Source organism: Acanthochromis polyacanthus, chromosome 5 (assembly GCF_021347895.1).
Source record: "Acanthochromis polyacanthus isolate Apoly-LR-REF ecotype Palm Island chromosome 5, KAUST_Apoly_ChrSc, whole genome shotgun sequence".
In the NCBI taxonomy this organism is placed as follows: domain Eukaryota; kingdom Metazoa; phylum Chordata; class Actinopteri; family Pomacentridae; genus Acanthochromis; species Acanthochromis polyacanthus.
The window spans coordinates 7,013,851-7,026,194 of record NC_067117.1 but is presented as its reverse complement, the minus strand read 5'-3'; the positions used below and the strand labels follow the sequence as shown (position 1 = coordinate 7,026,194).

General features: G+C 40.1%; 1 protein-coding gene across 1 annotated transcript in view; it reads right to left on the bottom strand.

The window, feature by feature from the left end:
• The window catches only part of necab3 (N-terminal EF-hand calcium binding protein 3), a 46,085-nt gene extending 33,741 nt beyond the window's left edge, over nt 1-12,344 (bottom strand). Inside the window, exons 1-2 of the mRNA XM_022200487.2 lie at nt 12,007-12,344; nt 6,843-6,867 (exon numbers count right to left, since the gene is read on the bottom strand). Of these exons, the coding sequence (XP_022056179.2) occupies nt 6,843-6,867; nt 12,007-12,135 (154 nt within the window). The 5' untranslated portion in view covers nt 12,136-12,344. The remainder of the gene's footprint in view (nt 1-6,842; nt 6,868-12,006) is intronic.

The following is a 12,344-nucleotide window of genomic DNA, read 5'->3' as shown; positions in this document are numbered from 1 at the left end:
CTTAATTTATGCAGCTTACTTATGCATTTCACCACCATCTGTACTTCGCTTGTGGACTAAGAGACTAAAGATCCCTCCACATGTCTTCTTCTCTCCTCACAGGGTTGGAAGCTTCCTATATTTAGAGTGCCAAACTAGACCGACAGCAGTAAGGCTCAGAAGTGACACCTCCATTTGATGGACTAATGATGACTACTGGCAGTCTACTCTATTCATCTTGACGGTTCTGGGTTAAAGATCTTCATTATAAAAGAGGATGACCGCCACAAATGCACAAGCCTTGGCCTAAATGTCTTCTACGTCTATTAGAACAGAGTGCTACGCTTTTGCAAAGGCTTTGAATTGATTTGAACAACATGCAGTAATATCCCTTTTTTGCCCCATTTAGGAGACATCTGAGTTCTAAAAATGTAAATCTGCATGTGTGGATTAGAGCCATATTAGCAGCAATATAAAAAAATAAATGGACCTCAAGTGATGAGGGTGACAGCTTGCATCTAAAGATGGAGTTATAATATCTGCAATCAGGTGGGGGGATTATGTGTATTATCTTGAGACTTCTACCTGTTGGTCTCTTGAATTCCAATTAATGCCTCCTTATATCTGTTGCCTGCATCTCTTCATATAATATGAGGAATGCATAGAGGACAAGGGCAGAGAGAGGAAGTGATGCAAAACTTATTCGCCACATTAGACATTCTTGTTCAGTCAGACCTTATTCTGAAACCGCATTTATCATTTATGAAGTGCTATACATTTGTCACTGGGCTTAAATTAGTTGTGCTGATCTGCACTCATTTGTGTCTTGCAGCTTTAGAGCAGAGTTTTTCAGCAGTGGGGTCAGGACCAAATGTGAGTCCAGGTGATAAACATAAAGGGTTGAGGGAAATTTCGAGAATAAAAAACATCAAGTGAGGAGTTCATTTGCAAAAACAGATAACTCTGTTTTGATAAATTATCAGAAAACTTTTTTTTTATTATCGTTTACTTGAGATAATATCAGTCAAACTGAACTTGAGTGGATTTGACTCAGTAGAAAAATACATGACAAAATAGAGAAAAAATAAATTATTAGTGTTATTCTTATTATTATCTCAAGTAAACAATAAAAAAAAGAGTTTTCTGAAAACGGAGTTAGCTGTTTTTGCAAATGAACTCTTCAAGTATTCCCCTCAATGCTTGCAAATGTTTGTGAACTGATACAGGGTAGTATCTAAAATAATATTTCTTCAGAGTGTATTTTTACTCCGCCAAAGAATGACGGAGTTGTGTGACGATCGGTGAACGTTTGTCTGTCTGCCTGTCTGTGTGCAACATTACTCAAAAGCAAACGAACGGATTTGGATGAAATTTTCAGGGAAGGTCAGAAATTACAGAAGGACCAAGTGATTAGATTTTGGCAGAGATGCAATTTATAGTCTGGATCCAAAGATTTGTTAAAGATTTCTGTATCATTGCAAGATGGCGGCATGACGTCACTGTAACCATGACAACAAGTGAACACTTTGTCCACTGCCTGTTGACGATCACACGATTGTGATCCTTCTACAAATCCACCGCTGCGGACTCATCAGGACTTATCCATCAGAAATGATACAAGGAACAATTGATTAATTGTGGGGGTGTTTCTGAATCCCATCAGTTCCCGCCACCCGCTACATATTTAGGTGATGCGATTTGGCATCCGTACATAACGTACACATGCAAAACACACACCTGTGCTCAGCGCAAGGTCATTTTGTATGTGGGTACATCTATGGTAAATGGAAAGATTCTATCTGTCACATTTTTTTTTTTTAAAGATTTCAGCCGCTGGAAATAGTACAACGACTAAGCAGTCTTGGTGGAGTACTGCGTTCTCTGAGGGCTTTTCTTGTTTTATTATGTCGTCTCCTACCATCAGCATCAAACTGTACAATGTGCATGTTGCCATAAATCAATACATGCAGAACAGCTACCATTAAATCTGTATATTTTTGCATACTGAAATGCATCAAGTACTTTAGTCATTAATCAAATGTTGTGGTTTATAAAAACGCTGGGAGCACTAAAATGCCATTAACTTTTCATCCTCTTATAGTCTATTAAAGCAGCCACTGCAGTCAGTTACTGAACAAACTTCCAGCTGATGCCTTTGAATTAATAAGACATTCATGCATGGCCCAACGGACTATACAGTCTCTCAATCAGTCAGTCACAAATCAAAATATGCACATGCAGGCCTCTATTATGAACGTGACTGGTACTCTCATGTTTCCAGATAATGTGATTTCACAGCAGCCATTCAAGGAACATTTTCAGAGAAGAGAAAATGAGTTCTGTGGTGAATAACTTAAATCATTGTCCACAAATGAATCATTCTGTCTCAGAGCAAACGTTGTTGACCTGATTTACAGGAAACACGAGCTCTCTGAAACAAACAAAACACCTTCAATGCATTTTAAATTAGACCTGACACCATTTTCCTGTTCACAAAGTCATGAATTGCGACAAAATGTGCTTTTTTGCATGTCTGGTGTTTTCCAATATCAAGACAAAAACAAGACATTAGAGTGAAGTATTACACTTTGGTGACGAGGTAGACGCATAATAAGTAAGGACATTATGAGACCCAACAACCCGCTATAACCATTTATCACTAAAGCAATTTTATCAGTACAGCTGTTTCCTTTGAAAACAACAAACTGAATCTATGTGGAGCACAGATGTGGCAAAGAATATTTGCAGCACGGCACAGCTAAGTGTGTAATATCTGCCTTTAAACTGAACCAAAGTCTAAACAGCTAAAGCTTCCACACAGCACACCGATGTGCAAGAAATTCCATTATGACAGTGAAAGCTCTACATCATGCTGAAGGTTGAGGCAAAAGCAATACTGTGTGGATGAAACGAACTGTAGAAAATAATATACTGCTATTATAAGCCGAATGTAAAGTGATTACAGAAAAAAAAACATACTATCAAATATGTATAAAGAAAGTGAGAAAATTGCTATGGAATTTCAAGGTGAGAAAAATGTTCTCAAAGAAAGGGTGAGGCGGAAGAGGAGTGCAATCTCTACAACACAAAAGGATACAGACAGCTCGTGTACGGCTTTGTCTCCTTTGCAATTAGAAACAAGTCAGATTACTCTAAACAAAGCGTTCACAAGATCAGAGTAAACAAGAACCGAATACGAAGCTGGGGACATTCGATAAAGTAGGGCACAAAGTAGGCCACAGCCATATCTCTCCAAAGGTTAGTCCCATTGCAGACTCTCCTAAGTGGTTTATAAATTCTCCACGAATGCATCACAGCTTCAATAACTGCTAGAATTATTAAGAGAGATGGGGTCTCGTTCCTTGATGGTAAACTCCAAAGCACCACTGTACATCCGAGCCACTACGGATTCTGGTATTCTTAGTATCAATGCTCTACTTAGGATGTGTTCCACCAGGCCATCTGTGAGGAAGTCTGAAGCTTCTTTTTATATTTTTCCATATTCTAATTTAAGCCCTGCATGCCACTTTTAGACCACACATCCCAGTGCTTCTAGATTCTCCACTAATGGTTTGACGCTGACTGGTCTTTTCCTCCACACTGGAGCAGATGTCAGGACAGAAAAAGGTTCGTTAAAAGAGAGAAGAGGAAATGACCTCGTCAGCTATCACACTGAAAAGTGTGTTGGGAATCTATATGTTTTATATATCTGGAAAATGAACAAGTACATTTTTCAGCTATGTCTTGTATAGATTTTTTTTTTCTTTTTACAGAAGGATGCCAGTTTTAGTCACTAAACTTTAACTCAAACAAGACTGTGACAGTTGAACAGTTAGTTTGTGAAACCACTGGGCTTAATGAAGATGACTGATTAATTGTCTTAATGATCTCATGATTGTAAAACCTGAACGGAAAATGACTTAGACCAAATATTTAACAGGCCTTTTCACATTCAGCTCTCATCTGTGACAACGTTTCCAATTCAAGGTCTACAAATTAGATTTTCCCAGAGGTTTCATCTTTACATATTCCATGTGCTTATTAATCGAGATCATGAGATGCAACTGAAAACCACAGAAGAAAACATACGTGGACCGTGAGTCGGGGTTGTTTTGTCATTCTGCTCAAACCAGCTCTTCTCTTGTTTCAGCCAGTACATTGATAAAAGGAAGAGATGGGATATTATAAATATAAAATGTATACTCGCTACATTATTACTGTCAGCTACAGACATCTTTTTAAATATTATTATTCAAGGCATTCTGAAGATGTCCCCCTTTTTTTATTTTCCATTACGTCCTCCGATCAATTCCAGTACCATTTATTTCTGATGGAAATGAGCAGCAGATATGGGAACGAACATTTTCCTTTTAGGTTAGTAGCTCTCCTTCCCCCTCCTTCTCCACCTTCAGTTCACTGGTGACAGTCATCTCAGCTGAGCTCATTATAATAAAGCGGTGAATATATTTGGCTGGAAGCAACAGAACAATTCATCATGTACCAGGGACTGTTAAGGGCTGTTGAGAAGTAATTGTTGTTTGGAGACACGATGATTACAGACCCTGTGAACACAGCAATACCCCCGTTGACATACACTTCTTGATTCGCTTTGGCAATTTATCTCATGTGTTGTTCAGAAGACATAAATATGTCTTAGGCAGCATTTCCAGCCACAGCACCAGAAGAGGGAGACCATTAGTCCAAGAGGATGTTCACCGGGTCTGTTTGGGTCCTAAAAGGTTCTCCACGCTGAATCATTAGACTTCTACCTTTCCTGAATTTATTCACCTGTTTCAATATATCTTGTACCGTCACAATAAACCAAGAAACACGTTGCATGCTGGTCACAGTGGGTTAGTGGTTAGCACCATCGCCTTGCAGCTAGAAGATCCACAGTTCATGTCCCAGCCTGGGATATTTCAGCATGGAGTTTGTATGTTTGTTCTGTGCATGCATGGGCTTTCTCCAGCTTCCTCCCACATTCCAAAAACAAGCTTATGTTAATTAATGATGCTATGTTTTCCATAGATGTGAGTGTGATTGTTTGTCTCTGTATGTAGCCCTGAGACAGACTGGTGGCCTGTCCAGGATGTCCCTTGCCTTCACCCTAAGTCAGCTGGTATAGACTCCAGTCCCCTCGTGACCCTAATGGATGGATGGATGTCACATGTTAAATATAACTTTCTCTGAGTCAATTATTCTCAGATGTCACTCATTCTTTCCTGTCCAACGACAAACTTCAGCTATCAGTTTCACTAAATCGAGGGCAAAGGATGACTCTCTGAATTAAACGGTATCAGGCCATGATGTAACACAACCACATACTCAAGAAAGAAAACTTTTTTGAGATTCAGTATTAATCAAACAGTACCTTCTGCATAACGCACAGCTTCGGTTCATTCTCATTTCCTACGACTTGTTCAGTGCAGCGAAGTAAAGACAGCTGCTCGTGTAAAATTTGATGAGACAGCTTAAGGGCAAGTGGGTACAACAAAAAGTCATTTCATTACAATACAATTCCGAGAATGAATTTAACATCCCAGAGTGATGTTATATGGCAGTGTAAGAGCATCCGGGGCTTCCTGCGACAGAAGCTACAGCAAACCCTCGTAATGCCTCTGTTTGGTTTGATTGCTTTAACTTACTTACTTGCAGTGCCCTGAAAGCTTTTAGACACTGTGCAGTAAAAATCATCTTACAGGGCCATAAATCTGACACTGTGCAAGACAGGATCAATGAAATTTTGGTAGCAATCAGGCTTCCAGGCAAACCAGATATGATATCGGGAAACTTTAGAGTTCTATTAGATTTTGCAGTGAATACTGAATAAATAGTCTGGAGCAATGTCGTGTGTGCATAGATACACTACTGTTCAAAAGTTTGGGGTCACTTAGAAATGTCCTCATATTTGAAAGAAAAGCAGTTTTTTTCAATGAATTAATCAGTAATACAGTCTAGACATTGTTAATGTGGTAAATGACTATGCTAGCTGGAAACAGCTGATTTTTATTGGAGGTGCTGAGAAACATTTCTAGCAACCATCACTCCTGTGTTCTAATGCTACATTGTGTTAGCTAATGGTGTTGAAAGGCTCATTGATGATTAGAAACCCCTTGTGCAGTTATGTTAGCAAATGCAAAGTGTGTGTTTCCATTGAAAACTTGAAAATGAGTGGGTGACCTCAAACTTTTGAACAATATTATGAATGCAGAAAAGAAAAACTTCACCTAAACACATTACTGTATGTATGTATATATCTATATAAATACACCATCTGTGACATATAATCAACAGAGTCGTATATGCATACATGTATGCCTTTAGGAGTGTTGGCTTTGGCTAAAAATATTCCAGCGTTCATGCGTGGCTCAAGTAAAAGGTGTGAAATATGTGACTGTTTATGGCAGAAACCAAAGGTGCATGTGTGTTTACATGTGTTTGAACATGAAGAACCTTTTAGAAGAGCAAAGGAACTTTCATGCACTTTCTAATGAAGCTGTTGGTAGAAAAAAAATAACTTGGCTCTTTCTGCGTTAACATGACTCACATTAATATGTAAACAGCACCCAGTCATCTGTGTTGACACTGGCTGAGAGGTGCTTTATTTTGTGTGACACATTCTTCCAGTCTTGGCTATAATCCAGAATCTTAGCATCATTTTAATTGGGTGGAAAAAAAAACGTGTTCAAGCATGAAGAGGAAAGGAGCTTCACTTGAAGAGTCATTCATGCAAATCCCTTTCTTTTTCCCCGCCCAGATCGGCTGAGGGATAATGAAAAGTGGAAGGATGTGGGGGGAGAAAAAACAAGTATGAATTGTGACAAATTATTCATCAACAAGCCTATTATGTGCTGTTTACTCACCGTTTTTGTCTGCTCTGCGGAAAATCTGAAAAAAAGAGGAGGAGGGAGGCAGTTATTACTTGTAGCCAAACACCAGTAAAGGGGTTCTTGCAATAAGATGACGATGAATCGCGGCAAAAAGATGTTTGACGTCTGCGGTTTATTTGTCCTGCTGCACTGAACAGAAAGATCACAAGAACAAGGACATTTAGAAAAGACTGTTGTACTCCCTACGTGTGACTCATGTTAGGTTCAATACAAACTGATATAAGAGTCAGTTCTAAAATAGGTTTAAGAATTATCACTAAGTAAATAGTGATTTCAGAAGCAGAGTAAGGCCACTCTGTAGAATAGAGGCCACACTGTTATTATCCTGCAGGTGCTTCCATCACAGAAACTGCTTAAATTCTACCTACACAGACCAACTGCATCAATAGAACAGTTGGTTTGGACAGATTCAAGGCTTATGTTTAATTAGTTTGAACAAAGTTTGGTCTGATTTAATGTTGCTGGGTTGGACGTAATGAATGATGATAACAGAACTGCTGTGGTTACTGAATGTAATGTGTTTTTGGTGGGTTATAAATATTTTTGTTGATTATACTGTATGCATTAATATGGAGGAGCTGTTGCCAAGGTAACAACTAATGGGGACTCCAAACATCAGTCGCCGCTACTCTGCGATCTGCTTCTGTTGCGGCTCACTGATTTCGCTGGCAGGTGGCTTCGCCTGCACTGCAAGTGCAAACACCACACCCACCACTCCAGTTTCCAGCGTCGTGATTCATTTTGATGTTTTAGCACGCCACATCAGGAACGGCACAGGCTAAATAACACGTCTACAGCCATGCTATTATGTACACTTCAACATAGCCGCCATGTTTTTAATTACACCAATGCTTTTCCTGACGATGATAAGTCAAAATGTCTGCTGTGAAAAAACAGGCTTACTTGAGTTGCTGCCAGCTGCTGTTGCATCTGTTAACTACTTCTTGCTGGCACGGATCCGCTGTTGCATTGAAACTTTAACACCCAAATCATATTGGGTTTTACCTGAATCATCAATTATTAGGTCAACTTGTAATTGTAACAATTTTGCACAGTATACAGGCAGCCCTGTACAATCGCATTAGGTTTGGCTCCTTTCATTCTATTCCCAATGGGGACTCTGCAAAGGTTTATAATTAGCAGAAGAGGCTGCTGCACTTAAGTCAGCTGTACATGCTCTAAAAGCAGCTATAATGAGGATGTTTCTGAACGAATGGAGGATAAATGAGCACAGAAATATCAACAGTTTTAATACAAACATAGTGTATGCTTCACAAAGCTCTTTTAGCTGGTATAAACACAATTTATTTAACTTCAACTTCTGCATTTGGACCTTGCATTTATGTAAATAACCGAAAACCTGAACCTCTGAGAAATTAGGAGAGTGACACACACGACTGCAGAACTGTTTCACATTTGCAAATTGCCAAAACATGCTTTTATGAATCTGTTTTTCTTGCTGCTGAGAAATTCACAGTGTGATCAATCTTCTGATTGTGTGACTGGCCGGGAGTTGGCAGGGGCTATTGCACTAATTGTTATGGAGTCTCAAAATGCTAAAAAGCCTATTTGGAACAGAGGTTTCAATATTCACAAGCACCAACAACAGCAACTGCATAATGAAGCCTGTCTTCAAGGCAGAAAATAACAAACTAGCTTGACACACATCAGCTGAAATCGACAGAATGACTACAGTATGGATGAGTCACTGATACTGGGAAAGTCATTTGTTAGCTGACATGAAAGAAGACACAAGGCCACACAATATGGCTTATGGCTGACCATATAAAGTGTTAGTCAGCTGCTGGCAGCCTTGAGAAAAAGAACTGCTTCCAACTGTGGAAAATTCCAGTTGGTCATATTAGTTTTTATTTAGTCTAATGGGAACTTTATTGCCCAGAAACTAGAAAGTGAACCGTCTGGCTTCAGCACACAGCATAAATTAGAATAAAACCAAACAGTTAAGAGCACACATGAACAGTAAATCAATCACAAAAGAGTTGTGACGTCTTGTACAACATGTAGCAACAATAAACCTGGCGAACAGAATGATGTAAATGGCTACAATTATATAAAAAAAAAAGAAGCAGATGAAACAAGGATGCAAACTCCAGTGTGTCCACAAGCCCACTGTTCACATAGATGTGTTTCTAAAGGTTTAAATTTGAAATTGTGAAATCTGAGTTAACATGGCAACGAGGAAACCAGACACTATACTTAAAAAAAAAACCATTTAGTTAACCCATGTCATGCTATTAACATTTTTAAAATGTATTAATTGAGCACCTCACTTCTTAAATTAGAATTTGAACACAACCAAAACACATTTAAAATCTCTAATTTGTGAATGAATGTGTTTCTGCATTTGATTGTTCATCTGTATGCAACACATTTATCATCCAGAGGCGCAAAATACAATTCTCTCATGAATAGATTTTTCCAATGGGCTATGCAATGACGGTACATTTGTGATCCGTGTCTGTTCTGCTCCCTCAGTCATTTGTTTCCATTGTTAGGAAGCTGTCATGCTTGTCAGTTTTGACCCACAGGTTATAAATAACAGCAGAACGTTCTGCGGGTCAACATACTCGAGGTCTGCAAATCCGGCTCTCTGCAGCCTCAATCTTGACTTCTAATGAGAGCCAGGCCATTTCAGACCACTTCACTATGCACTCACTGCTCCATTTTTGATTCATCTGTCCAGACCCGAAAGTCAAGCTGCAAACTGCTCTCTATGTTAATGGGAAAAAATAAATGCATGTTTTTATTAAACGATGGCCTGACATTCTGAACTCTCCTCATTTATTACACGAATGTGCATTTTTTTGATGCTTTCCTGGACAGTAAATCTTCTTTTCTCTTTGGGCCAGCAGCTTGCCTTTTCTTTCCTTTGTCTAACCAACATGTCCCCCTCTGCTTGATTCAGCTGAGAGCAGGTAGTGTTAAACTTGTTTGCTGTTTAGCTCAGTCTTTGGGCTCTCTGTGTCAGGAGATGATAATGCATCATTTACAGCAAGCCTGGAAAAGGTCAGACCTGCTTCCCAGAGTGCCGCTGTTCTGATGCCGTGGTGGCAGATATTAAGACAGCGGCTTCTTTCTGACACACTATTTGTGCCGGGCTTTGAGAAAGAGGAAACCACAGGCAGTGGTCATATTTTATTAAGTACACTGTATGCACCATATTCTCCACTGAGTTATTATTTTTTCATTTTTTACAACACCGATTCTTCACAGTGGAAAAGATGAACATCAGGAGAGGGAGGAAAGAGATGCAAGAGACAGATGGGGCAAAAAAAAATCAGAGAGGGTTGCCGGGATCAAGCAGACTAGAAATGCAGAACTAGCGGATACATAAAACAATGGCATTAAAAAAAGCAGTCGACAATGCGTGTGATGAAACGGTCTCCCACAATCATTGCCAGCGTCATTAATTGCTCCTGGCCTTTGAACAGGACATTTCTGAGGCATTGCAGGATTTCTGTGAGTTGTTACAATCTCTGCATCTTTAACATTAATGACTGGCTCATTATCCTGTGAACTTTGACACACTGTCTCTGTAATTTAAAGAGCATCCATCAGTTGCATGCACAACAAAACAGCACGCTTTTCAAACTAATTTGCCAGATTTTTTTTTACAATCAATTAAAATACTTTCTACACTAATTAGCTCCACACTTCATTTAATAGTTCCACCATGTGTGTGTTTTGTTTATATCTGGTAAACAATTGAAAATCAATGTGTATCACCGAAAACATCAAGCATTTTCTCAGAAAAAACAATTACCACTGATGTGATTTACAACTTTTGGTCACTCAAAGTGCAGATTTAAGCTGTGACCAGGTCAATTTTATTCAGCCCACTTTGCACTGCATGAACAGATGGAAATGCCACAGCAGCCTAAGACAGCAGAACCTGCTTTAAATACAAAATTAAAATTCTCAAGACAAAATCTGTCAGCTATCCCAGTGGAATAATTAGACAACCTTACTGCAGGAATGCTTCCAGACTCAGCACATTGTTCACCTTCACCACAGAAGAGAGGAAAGCAAAAAATAAGAATGAACGAGGTGAAAAAGACAATGGAAGGAGGGACATGACAACCGAAACCAATACAGCATGTCCTTGTCAGAGTGAGACACTAAAATTCAAGCATAATTCTTCCATTTCGTACAATGAGCCTGTTGGTGTGTTTGTGCTGAACTCAAGGCTGAGGACTGAACATGGGAGACACTTTGGTGCTGTTCCCTATTCAGAACCAGTACACACACTTACTCTGATGTTTCCGAAAAATTAAAATGCTCTTGTTTAGACATGTCAGCCTGGGTGCTGCTTTAGTGACAGAGCCGACTTGAGAGTCAGATTTGGAAATGCCACTGGCCTGGTAAACCCTCAACACGGTTTCTATGGCAGCGTGGCAGGTTAATCAGGCGGCGGGTGTTATTGGTTCAAGCACCATTTGGGGAAGGTGTGTCCGTTGCGTATGTTTGTGTGTAATTTTGTGTGTATTAAAAGACACAAAAAGACAACAAACCATATTTGTGGTACCAAACATGACACCATCATGCAGTGATTAGGCTTTATGTCTGATTATTTTTGATGAAATGTACTATGTGTGCAGGTGTGTGTGTGTGTGTGTGTGTGTGTGTGCGCGCGCGCGCACAATGTGTGTGTGGTTGCCTGAAGCTTTTGAAAAACCACCAGTGTTTGTGTGTGTGTGTGTGTGTGTGTGTGTGTGTGTGTGTGTGTGTGTGTGTGTGTGTGTGTGTTACAAAAAGAGGAGAACCCCCAGCAGCCCTTAAACCTGTCCGACTGAGAGCTTAATTTATCATGCAGAGGCAGCAGCTGCAGCTCTTCCTACTTTACGCACGCACACACACACGCACACGCGCGCGCGCGCGCACACACACACACACACACTGCTCTTAATGGAGGAACTAATTCTCTCTGTATTGCATTGTGTCTGCACTGCATTGATTACATCTATAATTCAGTTAATCCATATAATTTGACTTTTAGAGTTAATGTGGAGAAAAGCTGCAAATTCTTCTTGGCTAAACAGCAGGAATACCAACATTTACTTGCACAGAACAGCACTTTTTCACGGTGATGCACGAGTAATAGAGCCGATCCACTCACATCATGAAAGATAGTCAGCCCCTGTCCGGCGCTGTGCAGCGGCTGCTGCTGCTGCTGCTGCTGAGCCCGGAGATGCTTCTGTTTGGCGGACTGCAGACACATAGTGATCATCTCTGTACAAGCCAGCATCTTGGAACGCGACGAAGACGCACTTTGTTCGGACCGGAATGCTCTGAGCTGCTGGAGTCTGCGCGGCTGAAGTTGAAATGAGGGGTTTATCTGCGGAGGAGAGACGGGCTGCAGGTGTGAGAGATGTCAAGTGAAGGCAGGAGGCGGAGACTCAGAGATGCTCCGCAACTTTGTGCTGCTGCTGCTGACCACAGCCTCCAGCCCCTCCT